We start from the raw sequence: 21,773 nt of genomic DNA on the forward strand, positions 1-21,773 counted from the left end.
CCAAATGTTCTGTAAATACATAAGAATTACCAAAACCGGATTCATGAAAGGAAATCAGTGACATTGCTTTATAACAAGTAGTGTGAAATAACTATAACTCACACCCATTATGGATAACATGACTGATTACATCTGAAATTATATAATTTATGACAACACTGCCAATGTGGCAGTCCGAGTGCCACATTACAACCCTGGTGGACCGCCAGGGAACTGCCAGCTCTGCCAGAATCAGAGATCCTGGCAGTCTGGAAGTAGGTGGCATTCCTAATCCACTAGGGCTGTGCTGCAAGCAGCACTGCCCTGGGGATTATAGCCTAATTTTCTGCCAACCTTTTCATGGTGGTAGCACTGCCAAAGGAAGGTTGGCGGAGAATGGGTGCAGGGGGCCACAGGGGGGCCCCTGCACTGCCCATTCTGACCAGCACCATCAACATTTTCTCTGTCTGCTTTGCAGACAGTGAACATTTCAAGGGTGCTGGTGCACCCTGCAGGCTACAGCATTGCAACCGGCTCAATTACAGGCCAGAGACAGTGCTGTAGCCTGTTTCCCGCTAGGCCAAAATCGGGCCCTAAATGTGGAAAACTGTGGCGATATTTAGACATGCATCAATACAGATGTTGACATTGTTTCTCCACTGGTTGACAGGGTCGCCCTGAAATTGTGCTGGGAAATTTCTTTAATGGTGTTAGCTGTCTTACTTTTTCACTGCTTTCTTCATAACAATTAAGTGACAATTTCTGTATCAAGCTGTACTTTGGGCAGCTACTTGCAAGGATATGTGTAATGGATATATTAATAGTAATAAGCACTTTGTAAGAAGACGTTTGATTCATAATAATTTCCTGTACTATATTAATTAGTCAGTATATCATGAATCGAGTAAATCATTTCAGTTCATCTGAAAAGTGTAAAATAACATTTTCATTTCAATATCTTATGGCATTCCACACATTTTGATTGTTCCAATAGTTCCAAGAAATAGAGTCTTACCTCTATTTCCAGTGACTCATGTAGCTTTTTGCACGTGGCTGAGAATGTTTCAGAAGTACCAAATTCAAAATACCAAAATTTGTTCTTCATTCTGAAATAAAAATAAAAGACAATAAAGTAATCATGAAATATAAATGTGCATGCCACTTCACAGTAAATCTTTCGGGATCGTATAATAGAATAGGTTGCATACATTAGATTTGATGCCCTAAACTATTCAACAATCAACTTAAAACTAATGGTTGCATTATGCACTGAAAAACATTTCATCCACACATTTTTACAAATCACAATGTGATTTGACAGGATATTACTAATAATGTTATTATCCCTAATAGTTTAGCATAGTTACATTAAAGAAGTAGCAATGGATTTGTCTTTAATTTAAAAGTAATCTAAAACTGTGCTTTCTTTATAATCTTTACTAAGGGCCTCATTATGAGTTTGGTGGTCCCACCATAAGACCACCAAACTCTTGGGGAGGATGCCACCACTATAGCGGTAACTTTATCCCCAAAAATCACAATGTTCCCACTGGACTAACCATCGGGAACATTGTAATATGTGTTCCCTCTGAGCTGACCAGTGGAAACAGTGTTAGGATATTGGAGCCGAGGCCAATATCCTAACACTCCAGCACCCTTGGGACTTGCACTGTCTGCAAAGCAGACAGTGTGCATTCCAGAGGTGTTGGGCACAGGGACCCTGGTCCTGGACAGTGCAGGGGTCACTTGTAGCCCCCAGCACTTTCTTTCCGCCAGCCTTTTCATGGCAGGCTCCCCGCCATGAAAAGGCTGGTGGAAATAGGGGTTGTAATCATGCAGGTGGCACTGAGTTCAGTGCCTCCATGACTGGTTGCAAACCCAACTGCTGTCATGCCATCAGAAACTATGTTGAAGGAGAGAAAGGTGGTCTGACCGCCAAAGTCGTAACCAAAGCAGCAGCGGTCAGACCACCACCGTGAGTTTGGCAGTCTCATGACCGCCAAGCTCATAATGAGGCCATAAGTAATTTTGCTTAATAAGAGTCATTCAAAGTAAATACTAATTGTTAGAAATGGGGTCTTTGGTTGACAGTCAGGTTACCCCCTGGTCAAGCAAGGACCCTCACTCTAGTCAGGGTAAAAGAGAATCACCCTCAGCTAACCCCTCCTTACCCCCTTGGTAGCTTGTCAGAGCAGTAGGCTTAAGTTCAGAGTGCTAGGTGTAAATTATTTGTACCAACACACACAGTAACTTAATGAAAACACTACAAAATGACACAACACCAGTTTAGACAAATAGGGAATATTTATCTAAACAAAACAAGACCAAAAAAACAAAAATCCACCATACACAAGTCAAGTTATCAATAAAAATGCAAAAATAGTCTAAGTAGTTTTAAACACACACTAGCGCTGCTAGCGTGAAAATTTACCTGGTGCTCGTCAAAAATAACCCAGCACATGCGGGTATGCATAAAAAATAACTCCGCACAGCGGTACGTGAGTCGAAAATCCAGCTGCACGATGATCCTGCAGCACAGGTTGTGATCTCCCAGCCTCCGTCAGTGATGGTGCACCTCGTTTCCCCTGCTCCGTGCGTCGATTCTTCGGTCGCGTTTCCTGTGAGTGTCGTTTCTCAGCTGCAGAGCCGGTGGCCCTTCGTTTTTTTCAGCCGCAGATCGGATTTGCGTCAATCTTTTTCCCGCACAGCGCTCTGTGCGTGTATTTTCTTGTCTTTAGGCTGCCAGCTTCTCCTTTCAGGGTCCCAGGAACTGGATGGGCACCACAGGGCAGAGTAGGAGTCTCTCCAGAGACTCCAGGTGCTGGCAGAGAGAAGTCTTTGCTGTCCCTGAGACTTCAAACAACAGGAGGCAAGCTCTAGATCAAGCTCTTGGAGATTTCTTCTCAAGATGGAAGGCACACAAAGTCCAGTCTTTGCCCTCTTACTCTGGCAGAAGCAGCAACTGCAGGATAGCTCCACAAAGCACAGTCACAGGCAGGGCATCTCTTCTTCCTCAGCTATTCAGCTCTTCTCCAGGCAGAGGTTCCTCTTGGTTCTAGAAGTGTTTCTAAAGTCTGTGGTTTTGGATGCCCTTCTTATACCCAATTTCTCCTTTGAAGTAGGCCTACTTCAAAGTAAAGTCTCTTTTGAATGTGAAATCCCGCCTTGCCCAGGCCAGGCCCCAGACACTCACCAGGGGGTTGGAGACTGCATTGTGTGAGGGCAGGCACAGCCCTTTCAGGTGTAAGTGACCACTCCTCCCCTCCCTCCTAGCACAGATGGCTCATCAGGAAATGCAGACTACACCCCAGCTCCTTTTATGTCACTGTCTAGTGTGAGATGCAACCAGCCCAACTGTCAAACTGACCCAGACAGGGAATCCACAAACAGGCAGAATCACAGAAATGGTATAAGCAAGAAAATGCCCACGTTCTAAAAGTGGCATTTTCAAACACACAATCTTAATATCAACTTTACTAAAAGATGTATTTTTAAATTGTGAGCTCAGAGACCCCAAACTCCACATGTCCATCCGCTCCCAAAGGGAATCTGATCGGTCTGGAAGAGACAATGGCTTGTGTGTCTGGGGAAAGGGCCCCTGCCTTCACATCGGAGGAGTTGGAGAAACTCGTGGATGGGGTCCTCCCCCAGTACATGCTACTCTACGGTCCTCCAGACAAACAATTAAGTACACTGGGAGCATGCTGTATGTGCTATGCCTGTGTCGAGAAGGGTGGATGTAAGAAGGAAGGGGGGAGAGTGCGGCGTGCATGAAACGACGGTGAGTATATGTGCCACGTGGCAAGGGTAGGTATGGGGCCAAACACTTTGACGGTGCAGTTGGTAATAAGTTTCTCTTCCCCCTGTACAACTCATGTAGGTCAGAGCCCACCAGAAACAATATATTTGGCGTGCCATCGCCAAGGACGTCCGGACCCTGTGGGTCTACCACAGACGGAGCACCCACTGCCGGAAAAGATGGGAGGACATTCGCCGCTGGAGCAAGAAGACGGCGGAGGCTCAGCTGGGGATGGCCTCCCAACATGGGAGGGGTCCCGTCGCACCATGACCCCCCTGATGTTCAGGATCCTGGCGGTGGCGTACCTGGAGTTGGATGGGCACTTGAGGGCATCACAGCAGCCACAAGGGGGTGAGTACACTCTCATTCTGCTGATTTAGCGCGCAGTGGAGGAGTCTGGGTGGGGGAGGTGGGCTGTGGGTTTCCCTAGGCCAGGGCGAGTTCCGTAGGCAAGGTCCCTCCATAAGGCAGGCCATGTGGCACCCCACCGCACCTCTGTAGAGTGCCAACTACACCTAGTCATGCCCCTGTGTCATCCATGTGTGCAGATGTCGTCCATAGCCTAGTAGGCCATTTCCCAGGAATTGAACATAGGAGCCCAAGAGGGCGGCATAGTGCAGGGGGTTCCGTTTCTGTTGTGTCCGCCAACGGTAGCGGTAATGCATACACTTAACATGTCTTTCTTCTGTTGTCCCCCCCTTTTTGTGGTCTCCCTGTTCTTGTGTGCATTAGCATCATCAGGCAGAGGAGCAGGTGGGGAAGGGGCACAAGAAACTCAGCAAGTCTGGGAAGAACAGCACGGCGGAGAAGACCGCCATCATCCCCGCTGCCCAGGAGGCCACCACCAGCAGCCCTGCTGCCCAGGAGGCCACCACCAGCACCAGCCCAGCTGCCCAGGAGGCCACCGCCAGCACCAGCCCTGCTGCCCAGGAGGCCACCGCCAGCCCAGCTGCCCAGGAGGCCACCGCCAGCACCAGCCCTGCTGCCCAGGAGGCCACCGCCAGCACCAGCCCAGCTGCCCAGGAGGCCACCTCCAGCACCAGCCCTGCTGCCCAGGAGGCCACCGCCAGCACCAGCCCAGCTGCCCAGGAGGCCACCACCAGCACCAGCCCTGCTGCCCAGGAGGCCACCGCCAGCACCAGCCCAGCTTCCCAGGGGGCCACCGCCAGCACCAGCCCAGCTGCCCAGGAGGCCACAGCCAGCACCAGCCCAGCTGCCCAGGAGGCCACCGCCAGCACCAGCCCTGCTGCCCAGGAGGCCACCGCCAGCACCAGCCCTGCTGCCCAGGAGGCAACAGCCGTCATCCCCGCTGGGACAGAGAGGACCGCCAGCACAAGCCCCGCTGGGCTAGAGAGGGCCACCAGCACAAGCCCCGCTGGGACAGAGAGGACTGCCAGCACAAGCTGGGACAGAGAGGACCGCCAGCACAAGCCCCGCTGGGACAGAGAGGACCGCCAGCACAAACCCCGCTGGGCTAGAGAGGACCGCCAGCAGCTGAGTCACTGCAAAGGAGCCCGCCACTCCAAGCACCGCTGAACAGGGCACCGCCGTCTCAAGCACCGCTGAACAGGGCACCGCCGTCTCAAGCACTGCTGAACAGAGCACCGCTGCCTCAAGCACCGCTGAACAGGGCACCGCCGTATCAAGCACCGCTGAACAGGGCACTGCCGTAACAAGCACCGCTGAACAGGGCACCGCCGTATCAAGCTCCGCTGAACAGGGCACCGCCGTCTCAAGCACCGCTGAACAGGGCACCGCCGTCTCAAGCACCGCTGAACAGGGCACCGCCGTCTCAAGCACCGCTGAACAGGGCACTGCCGTCTCAAGCACCGCTGAACAGGGCACCGCCGTATCAAGCACCGCTGGCCCATGAGCGCCAAGGGCACTGATGCTACTGAGTCCGTCACAGGCAGAATGAAGCACTCTGGACACCATGCTCCCTCCAGAACCAGTGGAGAGATCCATCCACTACCTCTGTCCTTAGCAGGATGAAGCCCTCTGGGCACCATGTCCCCTCCAGAACCAGTGGAGAGATCCATCCACTACCTCTGTCATTAGCAGGATGAAGCACTCTGGGCACCATGCCCCCTCCAGAACCAATGGAGAGATCCATCCAGTACCTCTGTCCTTAGCAAGATGAAGCACTCTGGGCACAAGTCCCCCTCCAGAACCAGTGGAGACTGTTATCCACTTGAGAGACTGTGGCTTTGCACTCCCCAGGATGGAACAGTGGGCAACCCACCCACTGTAGAGACTTGAGAGACTGTGGCTTTGCACTCCCAGGATATGGCAGTGGGCAACCCACCCACTGTAGAGACTTGAGTGACTGTGGCTTTGCACTCCCCAGGATATGGCAGTGGGCAACCCACCCACTGTAGAGATTTGAGAGACTGTGGCTTTGCACTCCCCAGGATATGGCAGTGGGCAACCCACCCACTGGAAAGACTTGAGAGACTGTTGCTTTGTTGCCCACTGGAAAGACTTGAGAGACTGTGGCTTTGCACTCCCCAGGATATGGCAGTGGGCAACCCACCCACTGGAAAGACTTGAGAGACTGTGGCTTTGCACTCCCCAGGAAAAAGCAGTGGGCAACCCACCCATTGTAGAGACTTGAGAGACTGTGGCTTTGCACTTCCCAGGATATGGCAGTGGGCAACCCACCCACTGGAAAGACTTGAGAGACTGTTGCTTTGCACTCCCAAGGATATGGCAGAGGGCAGACCACCCACTTGTGAGACTTGAGAGACTGTGGCTTTGCACTCTCCAGGATTGAACAGTGGGCATGTGGCCCTCTCGTGGATTTGGCGTCGTGCACTCAAGCGGTTGAGGTGCCACCCCTTTCCCTCCCCATAAGGTGCCTGTTTTCTTGCTCTCTGATGCCCCTGCAGTGTTCTCTCCGTCATGGTCGAGGATCTTGTGTGGGCCTCGTCCATACCGTATGGGCCCAGTGTTCCACAGACTTAATTGGAGCAGTACCTGGACTTCTATGCTTGGTGTATATTTTGTTAATGGTGTATATATATATATTTTTGCCTACTTGATTTTAATATATTACAATGGTTACACTAATTTTCTATTGTCTTTGCATTCTTCTGGGGGGATTGGGGGTGTAACTGTGATGTATCAATATGTATTAGTATGTGTGTTGTGGTGGGTGAGGGTGTGGCTGGGGGTGTTGCGTGTGAGTGTCCCTGTTTTTTCCCTCCCCTGTGTCGTAGGTGCAGTACTCACCCCTGTTCAAGCAAGGACCCTCACTCTAGTCAGAGTAAAAGAGAATCGCCCTCAGCTAACCCTTGCTTACCCCCTTGGTAGCTTGGCAGAGCAGTAGGCTTAACTTCTGAGTGCTAGGTGTAAAGAATTTGTACCAACACACACAGTAACTTAGTGAAAATACTACAAAATGACACAACACCAGTTTAGAAAAATAGGGAATATTTATCTAAACACAACAAGACCAAAACTACAACAATCCACCATACACAAGTCAAGTTATCAATAAAAATGCAAAAGAGTCTAAGTAGTTTTAAACACACACTAGCGCTGCTAGCGTGAAAATGTACCTGGTGCGCGTCAAAAATAACTCTGCATGGGCAGGTGTGCGTCAAAAATAACTCAGCACGATGGTACGTGAGTCGAAAATCCAGCCGCACAATGATCTGAAAATACCCGCAGCGGAGGTTGTGGTCTCCCAGCCTCCGTCAGCGATGCTGCGTGTCGTTTCTCCTGCTCCATGCATCGATTCTTCGGTCGCGTTTCCTGTGAGCGTCGTTTCTCAGCTGCGGAGCCGGCAGCGCGTCATTTTTTCAGCAGCAGATCAGATTCGCGTCAATCTTTTCCCTGCGGATTTACTTGTCTTTAGGCTGCCAGCTTCTCCTTTCAGGGTCCGAGGAACTGGATGGGCACCACAGGGCAGAGTAGGAGTCTCTCCAGAAACTCCAGGTGCTGGCAGAGAGAAGTCTTTGCTGTCCCTGAGACTTCAAACAACAGGAGGCAAGCAGGGACTTGGAGATTTCTTCTCAAGATGGAAGGCACACAAAGTCCAGTCTTTGCCCTCTTACTCTGGCAGAAGCAGCAACTGCAGGATAGCTCCACAAAGCACAGTCACAGCCAGGGCATCTCTTCTTCCTCAGCTATTCAGCTCTTCTCCAGGCAGAGGTTCCTCTTGGTTCTAGAAGTGTTTCTAAAGTCTGTGGTTTTGGATGCCCTTCTTATACCCAATTTCTCCTTTGAAGTAGGCCTACTTCAAAGTAAAGTCTCTTTTGAATGTGAAATCCTGCCTTGCCCAGGCCAGGCCCCAGACACTCACCAGGGGGTTGTAGACTGCATTGTGTGAGGGCAGGCACAGCCCTCTCAGGTGTAAGTGACCACTCCTCCCCTCCCTCCTAGCACAGATGGCTTATCAGGAAATGCAGACTGCACCCCAGCTCCTTTTGTGTCACTGTCTAGTGTGAGGTGCAACCAGCCCAACTGTCAAACTGACCCAGACAGGGAATCCACAAACAGGCAGAGTCACATAAATGGTATAAGCAAGAAAATGCCCACTTTCTAAAAGTGGCATTTTCAAACACACAATCTTAAAATCAACTTTACTAAAAGATGTATTTTTACATTGTGAGCTCAGAGACCCCAAACTCCACATCTCCATCCGCTCCCAAAGGGAATCTACACTTTAATCAGATTTAAAGGTAGCTCCCATGTTAACCTATGAAAGGGACAGGCCTTGCAACAGTGAAAAACAAATTTAGCAATATTTCACTGTCAGAACATATACAAAACACATTACTATATGTCCTACCTTAACCATACACTGCACCCTGCCCTTTGGGCTACCTAAGGCCTACCTTAGGGGTATCTGACATGAAAGAAAAGGGAAGGTTTAGGCCTGGCAAGTGGGTACACTTGCCAAGTCCTATTTACAGTTAAAACTGCACACACAGACACTGCAGTCGCAGGTTTGAAACATGATTACAGAGCTACTCATGTGGGTGGCACAACCAGTGCTGCAGGCCCACTAGTAGCATTTGATTTACAGACCCTGGCACCTCTAGTGCACTTTACTAGGGACTTACTAGTAAATCAAATATGCCAATCATGGATAAACCAATTACATACAATTTTACACAGAGAGCATATGCACTTTAGCACTGGTTAGCAGTGGTGAAGTGCTCAGAGTTCAAAAGCCAACAGCAACAGGTCAGAAAAAATAGGAGGCAAAAAGATTGGGGATGACCCTGCATAAGCAAAAAAGTCCAACACTAATGGATTGTGAATATTTGCTTCATTGGAAAAATTGTTTTTGCAGTAGACTTAAAAAACGAATTCCAAAGTGAAATGGCAAGAATGTGACATACTTAGGCATGTATATAAGTACTAGATACATTTACACAGACATAAAGACATACAAATAGAAATCATGTGGAAATGTAAAAAAATCCTGAAGTACTTCTGGGAAGTTGTGACTGTTGCTGATTCACAATTGGAGTCTTGGAACACTTTTTAAATACAAAAACAGTTGTGAATGTATTCAAAACATCAGGTTAAGCCTACTAGAGTAACATCCTACTTTCGTTGGAAAAAGGTACACAGTACTTGGTTAATAAGTCACTTAAATCACACTACCCTGGCTTAAACAGCAAGTGTTATTTTTTGTCAAAGTTGAGGTGATACCTGATCATAATTTGTGTAGGCACACATTCCAATCAGGCATTGAAACATTCCATATAAAGTTTCACATTCAGCACCAGGTTACAATTAGGACTGATCATAATTTTAATTACGCTAGTTTAATCAAAGTAAATTCAGTGATTCTGCTTTACTCTTAGAAATGGAATTACCTATAATGCAATTACGCCTGAGTAAGTTGGGGGTCAAATTCTACCCCAACAGCATATTTAGGGCCAGATGTAGGAAACACTTTGCGAGTCGCAAACGGCAAAATCTGCCGTTTGCGACTCGCAAATGCGTGTTTCCTATGCAGAAATGCATTTTGCGAGTCGTTACCGACTCGCAAAATGCATTTCCGAATCGCAAATAGGAAGGGGTGTTCCCTTCCTATTTGCGAGTCGCAGTGGTATGCAACTCCATTTGCGACCGCGTACGCGGTCGCAAATGGAGTCGCAGTTACCATCCACTTCAAGTGGATGGTAACCCACTCGCAAATTGGAAGGGGTCCCCATGGGACCCCTTCCAGTTTGAGACTGGACCCCAAAACATTTTTTCAGGGCAGGGAGTGGTCCAAGGGACCACTCCCTGCCCTGAAAACACCGAAACAAAAGGTTTCGGATTTTTTTGAAATGCAGCTCGTTTTCCCTTAGGGAAAACGGGCTACATTTAAAAAAAAAAAATGCTTTATTGAAAAGGCAGGTCGCTAACATGGAGGCCTGCTGACGTCAGCAGGCCTCCATGTTAGCGAGTGCCTATACTCGCAATGGGGCCGCAATTTGCGACCCACCTCATGAATATTCATGAGGTGGGTCATTGCGACCCCATTGCGAGTTGCAGACGGTGTCTGAGACACCATACTGCATAGCAATTTGCGACTTGCAAATTGCGAGTCGCAGGGACTCGCAATTTGCAAGTCGCAAATTGCTCTCTTCCTACATCTGGCCCTTAGTGCTATTTCTTAGTGCAAAATGACTTCTTGCACCTATTTTGGGTGCAAGGAGGAAATTGTGCAATAAAACATAGGGCTAGATGCCAGAAATCTTACCCCAATAGCACATTCTTCTTCTGTTGTATTGCACACTGTTAGTGCACCAATTTTGGACACAAGTGAGCATTTTTGGGGTAAGAAATAGCGCTAAAAGCAGAATTACTCTTCTCTCAAATTATGCATAGCCTTCCAGAATATTTAGGTAATTCCATGTGAATGCTCTACATTGAATTAAACAAGTTACCCCCACCCCTTTTTGCAATGTGAGTAAGTTCCCCAGTGTTTTTTACCTTCATACTGAATTAAATAGTGGCAATGTTCTAAATATTATCACATATTCATTATAATCCTTTTTAGGAAATATTTTAAATTTGCTTCAGTTAATTCCCCAGTGTCCTGCATCATTTATTTATTTTTTAATTGAAACAATATTAAACTGCATTTATGTAACAAATCCCCATGATTTACCACAGATACAAGGGACAAACTACCTGCACTAAAACGTAAAATATATTAATGCATTTTAACATAATTACATTTTTTAATGCAATATATTATGTAATCTAAATGTTCTCTCCCTTACCACTTGCAGTAAAATATGTGCTGGATAAGTCGCAATCTTTGATGCAAATGTATTTTATTTATAATTTAAAAATGTCAAAGCAATGAACATTAACCATTAATATTAAAAAATAATATAAAAACAAATAATTTAAATAAAATTAATTTTAAATGTTATTTAAACAAATTTATTTTATGTTTCCTAATGCATCAGTGTCATTCTCCACCTCCATTTATTTCTGTGGAAGTGTGTTGCAGTACCAGTGGTTACCCATGTATGGTTCATGATGTACTCCACAGTAGGTCAGGAGTACATATGAGCCTTTTTGTCAGTAGTAATACTATTCTAGATGAAAATTTGCATTTTGAAAACTGCACTTTTCTGACTTTTGTGGCTGTGTATTTTGCATTAGCGTGTTCCTCTCTAAACTCCCTCCTTCAATTTCCTTTTCCCCTTTCTGTTTTCTAATAATTATTCCTAATTTCCCAACAATGCCCCCTTTGTCACTCCAACATTTACTATACCTATGTGTGCAAATATTTCTGCCACTGTAATTACTCATCTCCATTTTTTTTAAAATGCTATATTATAAGGTGCACTTTAGTACTCACGTTCTCACTGACAATAGTTGCCACTTTGCAGCTAGACATTTTAAATTTGACGTCATACGTATACTGAAAGACTTTCATTGGATATCCAAAGAATTAAAAAATCTGTCCAGCCTTTTATACATGCTCATTATCTCATCCTGAGAAGTTAGAGTAGATTCAGAGGCAAACATTTATGTTTGCAGAAATATCGTTTTGCAATACTCTTCGACCTGAATTAAGGACTAAACATACTCTTATCTCCTTCAGGCAACTGTTACAACTCACATCCGTAATAATGATAGTCAAACCCAACAATGATAAATGTGCGTGACTGTTTTTTCTTTAAACTTTGATTTTACACACTGTGTTATTTGACGATGCCCTAAGGAAAGTCAGTTAATACTTAATGGTATGTCAGCACCATATAAAACTATCGAAATAAATACACTGATATACATATCCCTTTCCAAAAGAGACATGAGTGAAAGGCCTGTCAAAGTCATGATGATCACATTGCAGGAAAGCTAAACCATGAATCATATCAAGTTCCATTGTAATCCCTGTTTAAAAACAAGTAGTAAAGAATGTATTGTATAGTTATTTAAAACCATTACAAAAGAACATCATCAATAAGAAAAATAATAACAACCCATTTAAAATGGAGCAAACACAATATATGACATTCTTTGTTGTTGCCCAAAAATAAAAAAAATGTAGCAATAGATTAAAGACCATTAAAAATACGATACATAAGAGCTGTAACAACCATTCTAAAATCACAAAAATAGGACTATGATTCAAATTCACAACCTTTGCTATGAGATAATGACAGAATCAATGTGTCCAGTACATACAATATATGGCTCAAACCTATCCTCTATGCGGGTTCAAACCCTTAAGTGCCATGTGTGAACCAGAGACCCCTTGACTGAAATGTCAGGAAGAAAATCAATTACGGCCACTACAGAATTTACAAATCATGCATGATATAACCATATAAAATACATCACATACCTATTTGCCTATGCCACATATAATACATGCCCACCATGCATAAGATTAGTGGCAGTAGCTGTGCAGTGTCATGTTAAATCGGCTCGTGTTTATACTGCTTAAACCTTGAGAACTTGAGTGCATTCTCAAAAAGTACATCTATGACATTCAATGATCCCTTATCTGGCACCATAGTGTCAATCAGGCTCTGTGCAGCCATGGCCATACATTTGCCAATCTTGTTGCCAGTTCTCATACCGTTTTGAAAAAAAAACGGGTCTAAGAAAAATCTGCCTCTGAACAAGCAGCACTGGACAACAGCATATCAGGTGAATAGCAGATTCTGGGGCAATGGCACATAAGCAACATTTTTGATGACTTTTAGAATGTCCCAATGAGCCTGATATTATTTTTTTGGCATAGTCAAAAACCTGGTCATTAATATGTTCCTGAAGGCTAAAAGCGCATAGGGCCACTTACAAGTAAGGCTGTAGGTGAGGCCCATCATGTGATTGAACTAGGTCCTCTAACTATGAAGGTCTTTGATTTTACTGATGCCCAGCTCCCTTGAGTCTAGTTTACTTTGTTTTTTTCAATAGTCTCTTTAGGGCTTCTATCATCAATTGGGTATATTTGATGGCTTCGAGGTTCACATTCAATGTGGCTGAGGCCATAAATATCATGCCCAGATAGACTTTTTGTCTTGAAAGATGGTACCTAATGCAGTTCTCATTGAGTCTGGTGGGGACCTCAACTCCCTATGATAATACTTAATTATGTCCTTTTTACAAAAGATGTTGATACATTAATTGCCAAATTCTAAGCGAATCAATGTACGCCTCGTCCCTTTAGGGATACCAAAGATCTTTCTATATGCTGATATGTGGCAGCGTTCCAGAGTCTCAGTGAGCATTTCAGGAAAGGCCAAATGACCATAAGTAAGGTGTGGAAAAACTTGGTGCAATCAATTTTAGAATTCCCTCCGCCGTTGGACTATGTAGGCAGTGATGCAACTTTCACAATGTGAAGGCTGTTTTATAGCAGCTTTTCCAGTTTGTGCTTTGACATGGAAGGTGGGCTTCCTAAAGTCTGACATTCAGACCCGAGATAGTTATAATTGCCAGTTGACCTTATCCAAAGCGGCCCAACTGCAATTCTAGCTGTCTTTTCTTAGACCTTCGTCCAAACACCAAGACTCTTGATTTTTCTGCATTTACATGTACAGGGTTCTTGGTGTTATATGCATGGAGTTCTCTCAGTATTGTCACTGAGCTATTTTGTGTGTGGTCCAGCAATACCAGATCATAAGCATATTGCATAATAGAAACATTGCAATTACCTAATTTGGGAGGAAAGATTCTACCCTTCAACAGCTCCACACCCAGGTCAGCTGTATAAAGATTAAAAAGAGTTGGGGCAATAACACAGCCCTGCTTATGCCCTTTGTTGGTGTGTATTTTCCCAGCAGCATGGTTATGTGAGTTCCTACTTCTCATCAATGTATCCATATATAAATCCATGATAGCTGCCAGTAATTGCTTTGGAATGCTCCACTTAGCAAGTTTGGCCCAGAGGGTGTACTGAATAATTCCATCAAAAGCAGCACTGCAGTTGATGAAACAGGCATACATCTGTTGTCTGCTTGATTCGGCAGCCCTTTTCCCCTGGTAAGAGAGGGCAATCACATTGTTGGTGGTTGATGCATTTGCCTTAAACCTGTCTGATAGAATGGAATGATATTGCTCTCATTAATCCAAGCCTCAAGTTCATGCAATAGCACCTTTGCAAATGCCTTTCTGTCAGCATCGAGCAGGGCAAATAATGTGTTTTTTGCGGGCAAAGTACAATCACCCTTCTTGTGAATGAGAAACAAGATAGAGCCTTTCCAAGATTTCAGAATGATGGATGACAAAATACATTCATTGATTAAACAATGCATATGCGGTTCCCAGAAAGCCAGGTTGTCTTTCAGTATGCTAACTGGTAAACCATTAGGGCCCGGTGCTCCATCTGCCTTAATGCTCTTGAGAGTACTTTATATCTCTTTTGCTGTGATGCATATTGAATTCCTCTCCAGATCGTCCAGGATTTCTCAACGAAAGTTCTTTGTGGTAGTGTGCATTATCTCTGCATCAAATTTAAGGTTGTAGCATGAGCACACCACCTATCAGTGGAAACTGAATTGTCTTCAAATAATAGTTTGCTTGCTATATTGTTGATAAAGTTCTAGAACTCTTTTATCTTAGTTAGTGCTAGCAGAGTATAAACATGTAACCCTTCCTTTTTTATTTGTTTTTGTTCCAACTGCCAAACCAGTTTCTTATTAGATTTTATAGCGCTTTGTAGATTAATTTCTGTGTGGGTGTTGTTCCACATTCTGTGGTGTGCCACAGGAAGGCGACATCTCTGTTTGCTCTCCCAGAGGGCTTTATTCATGAAAAATGTGACACACTGGTCATTCTTACTTTTTATTACTAACTTCCTGTGCACATTTGTTGAGAAGGCCTTAAGTAAGGTTGTGATTGCCATCCCCCATTTTTTGTGATATGTTATTTTGCATTTTACTAGAAGAAGGCAAGTAGCGGCTGCTTTCTAGGCTACAATCCTATCCTTAGCTACTTGACCCCAATTAATTCTTCTAGTAAATGGGCCAATATTAGATGGAAGTGGCTTTTCTATCCATATCTCCTTTGCAAATGTTGTTACCTTTTATTTCATCACTATTGATAGTGGATGATGGTCACTTTCTGATTTCTGCCATACTTGAAATGCCTTGCACCACTTTTGCAGATTCTTATTTAAGAATATAGGGGGTCATTCTAACCCTGGCGGTAAAAACCGCCAGGGCGAACGACCGCGGTAGCACCGCCAACAGGCTGGCGGTGCACCGCTGGGCATTCTGACCGCGGCGGTTCAGCCGCGGCCAGAAACGGAAAGTCGGCGGTGTCCCGCCGACTTTCCGCTGCCCTTGAGAATCCTCCATGGCGGCGGAGCGCGCTCCGCCGCCATGGGGATTCTGAAACCCCCTACCGCCATCCTGTTCCTGGCGGTTTTCCCGCCGGGAACAGGATGGCGGTAGGGGGTGCCGCGGGGCCCCTGGGGGCCCCTGCAGTGCCCATGCCAATGGCACGGGCACTGCAGGGGCCCCCGTAAGAGGGCCCCATAAAGAATTTCAGTGTCTGCCTAGCAGACACTGAAATTCGCGACGGGTGCAACTGCACCCGTCGCACCTTCCCACTCCGCCGGCTCAATTCTGAGCCAGCGTCCTCGTGGGAAGGGTGTTTCCCGCTGGGCTGGTGGGAGGACTTTCGGCGGTCGCCCGCCAGCCCAGTGGGAAACCCAGAATGACCGCCGCGGTCTTTTGACCGCGGTACGGTCTTCTGGCGGTTCCCGCTTGGCGGGCGGCTACCGCCGCCCGCCAAGCTCAGAATCACCCACATAATGTCTAATTTTGAAATATTATTGTGAGTTTTGAGTTGCATCCCATTGCAATCAGCAAAGCTTAAGCAAAACTTGTGGAAGTAAGCCTCAAGCAGATCAAGAGGGGTACTCCATTTCAGTGGACCAGGAAATCCTAGGTCACATATGTTGAAATAACCAGAAATAATAAACTCATGGGCAGGATATTCGTACATAATGGATCTCATCATGTTGACTATTTCTTTAATCTTTACGGGCTGAGTTTTACTTTAGGGGTTAATGTAAACATTCACAGCTATTATGGAAATTGGGGGAGGATAAGGGGTGTTACTTTCACTTGTAGATCCAATTTTACGTAGCTGGCAAGACTGCCCATAGGCCCCCCAAACAAATGTTTCTTTGAGGCAAATATATAGATTGCATGAAAACCTGGAATGGCAATAGGCACCATCAAACATGTCTCTTGAAGAAAGAGAATGTGCCCTGATTGTAAGAAATCCTCTGTATTATTGTTAGATACTGTAGAATGATGTCCGGCCACATTCCAACGTATCATCTTGATTGTGTCACGGTACGATGCCTTATTTCTCTGTTTCATACTTGGTTTGGGGCTACTCTAGGGCCTTGAGCGTCATCAGCACCCAAGACCAATCCAGATAGTCCATGCTTCTTCTGGATGTCTGGCCTTCTAAACCTCACGGAGGATAATTGTCTCCAATCTCATGTGTCATTTGAATCGTGATCCTTTTTTCCCAGTTAGAGGGCATTACTTGCCTTGTCCCTCTCAGGACACTATAGACTGCTGTGTCCTTTGTCAATGTGCTAAATTTGGCTGGATTATTCTGGAGATTTCTATGGCAGGATTCTTGTCTTTCTGCCAGAATATATTGATACTTTCCCTTTGGCCTACGTGCTCACATTAATTCCCCATTCCAGTAATTTCCCAGCTTCTGCCATATTTGTTATAGTGTCACCAGAATTGGACCATTCTGTGAAAGTTGAATCCTTATGGTTTGTTAAAACACTGTTTTTAAACTGCTCGGACAATAGGTGTACCATTGTTAGATGCCTGTGTGTTGAGATATTGTTAAAAAGATAAAGGATATTAGAACTGTTTAAAATATCCCATGACGCTCTTGTCTTAGACGGTGGGGTAAACATCAAGATGTTGCTAGCGGATTTGCCAAAATAACACTGTATGTTTTTATAGATTGTGTGTCGGGTGTTGATTGACCCCGCCTCACCTCAGTGCATATTTACTCCATTGTCTCTGCTGTTATAGCGCTACATGGAGCCGAACAAAGTCCTACATGCCTGACAGAACATTTTTCCTCATGTCTGTAATCAAAAAGCTGGGAATTTGTTCGAGGTCCTGGCCTGTTAAAGTAGCATCCACTACCTGAGCAAAGGTTTGCCTGGAGTGTTGCCTTGTGCTGCAGGGCCTAGATTTCCATATCCATTTTCAGCTGCACAATTGCATGTTGTTTAGATTGCTCAGTTGTTTCTTGTGTCGATGGCTTCAAATTGATAATCGGATAATTCTCTGCGCCCGCTTTGCAGGAATCAGTGTTGTTCGCTCGCTCGTCAATACCATTGTTTGTGGCACCACACAATGCCTGGGGTATATGTACTGTGTTGGTGTGGCGACTCAATATTTTGTTTTTTTTCATAGCCTTTCTTGGCTTTCTCTTTAGGCGGTGTGACAGCGAGCAATTGCTCTTTAAACATTCAGAGGTGTTGTATTGTCTATGTAGTGGGCTTGTGCGTGATAAGCACGAGCCGGCGAACGGGAGAATGTTAAGGAGTGAATGTTGTGAGAGGAATGTTGTGGGGATTCGGGACAGTTGAGAAGGAGGTGACGGGAGAAGAGGAGGCAGGTCCGGGTGCAGCCGGGGCTATTACTTTGTATGGAAAATGCCTTTATAATATTTCCGGCCTTGAAGAATAAACGTGTTAATCCTACCGATTCCTGTCCTCATTGATGTTGCGGCCGGAACGTCTTCCTAACAAGAGGCCTCTCCACCTTCCCGATTGCCTCGCAGTAGATCATTGTGTGTTTTGTCAACTTAACCTACAAGCCCATTTGACTGATATGCATGATTACCAGGATTGCCCTTTTCTGTTTTAGGAGATGATGAGTCCATCTTTGGAATTTGCTCAGCAACCTCAAATTTTAATGTACTGAAGGACTGTATCTTATTGTGAGCACTCCTGTCTATAATGCCATTGTGCTGGTACTCCTCATTCACTGGTCCCTCCTGCACGGTTGCACATGCAGGTTTATCATAAATTGGAGCATCCGGATGCATGGTTTTACAATTGGTTAATAATGTCGACATTAGTTCTGGAAGAGTGAGTTTGTCAATGAAGGCAATATTTGGTGAAAGGTCATTTCCATTTTGGGAGAGCCAATAATCAAACTTCTTGCTCAAATGATCCATCTTTTCATCCAGGGCCAGAACACTCTATACCAGCATGCGTATTAACTCCACCTGGACTTCTAGCTTGTGCGACTGCCTCGAAAGGGCCTTAAATGCCACCATTAATGATGATTTGATGGTAGTAATAATGTGATCAACAGTGCCGAGTGCTTTGGGATCTAGAGAGCAATCATCTATCAATTTGGAGCCCTGGCGCTTCTGCTGTACTAATTTCCGGTTCCCCAGGGATAGTTAGTGGCTGAGTGGGCAAACCAATGCCCGTTTTGATCTTCTCCAACTATACAGTGAATTTGAGCACATCTGATCCATCCCCTTCTTTACGAGGGCGTGCTCATACTGGTGTACTATTGCCTTCATTATGATCTTTTGACCAACTGTTTAAAAACAAGTAACCGGTTCTCACATTTATTAAGCTTCAAAATGGAAATTGATTAGTTAGTCGCTCAGTCATAAATACTTTATATGGTTTAACAGCACCCTAAAGGTCACAACAAAAATAAAATAAAACATACAATCAATTAACGATATTAATATCAGAATAAAAACAGATAATACAAAAACGCTGATAGTGATTACGAATTTGGATAGAGCTGAGTATAACATTTAACACTGCAAAAATAACAGCTTCACATCCCAAATTATACAAATGTAAAAATGCTGTTAAGCACTATGTAATGCCTGAAGCCAAATGCAGAGGGCGAAGAAACCTTCTCCTTGTTATGCTTTACAAATTGAAAAAGAGAAAAAAGTGCAATGAGCTTTGTGGAGTAAAACCATCACAGGTGCATGGCGGGAGTTTTTTAAACCATGTACCTTTGGTAGAAAATGCCATTTCAAAAGAAAAAACTCCAAGAGGAATCTAGTCAGTAAAAATCTATGCCGCTCTGGAGAAACAATTGAAAGATGGAGCATTGGATAAGGCAGCTGAGGCTGCAAACCCATGAGTTCTCCAGGTACCTCCCTACTCACACTAGGACCAGGAACATGACTCCAATATAGCTCATTGGTTCTGTCTATTGCTGCAGCTAGTAAGGAGTTAGGAGCACTAATGAATTCTCCTATCCCCAGGCTAACAAATACATTACTAATGTAACTAAGCCAATAACAAACAGTTTGTAATCACTGCTCTACACAAATGAGCTTCAGGGTTCCTCCAAATTTTAAGCCAGAGCAATAAGGGTTGCACTTCTATACAATCAGTTATAGACCTCAAACCCACTTCACTGTGACAGAAAGTAGACGGGTGAAATGCGGGATCACTAGCAAGCATCTTAAAAATGTACTACCTGCAGGCACTTGCTATTGCTATAGTCCCAGACCCCGGCACCAAATAAAGCTATAGAGAGACAATTGCTCTTAAAAACAATCATCAATTCCTTCAACGATTTATGTCCCAGCTTCTTTGGTAATCTAAAAACAGCGTCTATGGCTCTTTGAAATTGTATAATACGAACACTCATTAAAAATTTCCAGTTAAAATCAACATCAGTTGGTACCCCAAGAAAAGTAAAATTAGGGGCATTTCAGATTTCTGGGCACACAATTGTGAATTTCTTAGTTTGGGAGAACCTTGGATCACTTTTCATCAAATAAGACTTTGTTCTATTAGTTCTAAGACCAAAACTGTCCATAAAAACAATAAAAGCATCCAGCAGAGTTTGAAGGCCATTTGACGTCCTCGAAATGAGGGCAGCATCATCTGCCTAAAGTACCATGGGGATTGGCTGAGAGTTGATAACTGTCAAATCTTTCCCTACGCTACGCAGGTCATCTTCCAAACCATGTATAGAAAGAAGGAAAAGGAAGGGGGCTAGTATGCATTCTTGCCTTACCTCCTTCAAAGAAGAAAATTTCTTCATCAGATCACCCTCCTGACTATAACGCACCCTGGCTGAAGTATACGCATGAAGTTTGCTGAGGAGAGAGCTAAAACCTTTGTCCACCCTGATTGTGACATAGCAACCCACAGTTTAGAGCAATCAACTATGTCAAATGCATAGGTTCATAAAGGCTAGATGGACACAAGCTTTTTTGCCCTGGTATATTTTTGTACTATCAAAGTGAAATTCAAGGTCTGTTTAACTGTGCCTATCCCTGGGTGGAACCCAAACTGAACCTCTGATAAGCAATGAGTCTCTGCAGCCTAGGTCTCTAATTTGCCTGGCACAACTCGGCCTAAAATCTTTACTGAGCTGCCTAAAAGAGAGATTGGATGATAGTATGGTTGAGCCTTGCCTCCCTTTTTAGAAATGGGTACAATAATTGCCACCCTCCTGGTCTCGACCAAAGGGCCAATCACAGCAGATCTTAAGACGGTAGTCAATAAGGGCCCCCAGAATTCCTGCAAAGTCTTATGTAAATCAGCAGGGGCTTTTCCAGAGGTCACCCTTGTATAGCCTCTGCAGCATCAGAGAATTCAATTGATCCACTGAGGGGTATAGCTGTGGTTATATTATGCCCAGAAGAGGACTCGTCCTCTTTTTCCAAAGAGCTGTGACCCTTATTATTAAACATTTTAGAAAAGTTTTCCACCCACAGCTGTGCTGATATAACAGTATCTATAACTGTCAAGGGGGCAGAGTTAACCACCTGCCAAAAGGCTCTCATGTCTTTTTTTTTGCTTGCTTCAATTAACTCCTCCCAGGCCTTCCCCCTCAATTCCTTTTTCCTTGCAGCTATAGTTTCCTTATAGGACATTTTTGCCAGCCTGATGTCATTCTGATTACTAGGGAGCCCCCTTCTTTAGGGCTTTGTGGGCTGTTGTGCATGCATGGTTAAACCAACAAGGGTTCATATCTGAGCTAACAGACTCTCTTGATAATTTGTCAGCTATATAGACTGTTATTGCAGAGAATGCCGGATAACATTTTGCACAAGGGTGCTTTTCTCCAGAAAAGTCATAATCTCCTCCTTCTTGTTTATCATTAGATCTCTCAGGAAGCTGGGCTTATCTACATTTTCCCACTTAATATTCAGACCTTTCTCACAGTTATGCCTCAACTTGGGTTTTCGGGCCTCAACGCCTGAACCCTTGTCCAGGCCCAACCAAATTTCCATAATAAGAGGATTGTGATCTCTTATGCAGGTTGATTCCACACAGGACTTCCCTACATAGGGGGTTAGGTCAGTTGAATAAACTATAAAAACAATTATAGACTGAGAACCCCTACCTAAATACATAGGAATCACCTTGACTTTGTAAGTTGAAAAAAAAGTTATGGAATTCGCGACAATGATTTTATGTAATGCCTTCCCATAAGGGGAGTGTTCGAAGTGTGGAAAAGGATGGACACACTCTTTTTTTAATTTTTTTATTTCACGTATAAGCATTACAATC

General features: G+C 44.7%; 1 protein-coding gene across 2 annotated transcripts in view; it reads right to left on the reverse strand.

Moving 5' to 3' along the window:
- Positions 1-21,773, reverse strand: part of DGKB (diacylglycerol kinase beta) — a 2,237,541-nt gene that overhangs the window by 815,086 nt on the left and 1,400,682 nt on the right. For both annotated transcript variants that reach the window (XM_069211796.1, XM_069211795.1), the window contains one exon: positions 995-1,085. In XM_069211796.1, coding sequence (XP_069067897.1) covers positions 995-1,085 — 91 coding nt within the window. The remainder of the gene's footprint in view (positions 1-994; positions 1,086-21,773) is intronic.

This window comes from Pleurodeles waltl, chromosome 10, assembly GCF_031143425.1.
Source record: "Pleurodeles waltl isolate 20211129_DDA chromosome 10, aPleWal1.hap1.20221129, whole genome shotgun sequence".
NCBI classification, from domain to species: Eukaryota; Metazoa; Chordata; class Amphibia; order Caudata; family Salamandridae; genus Pleurodeles; species Pleurodeles waltl.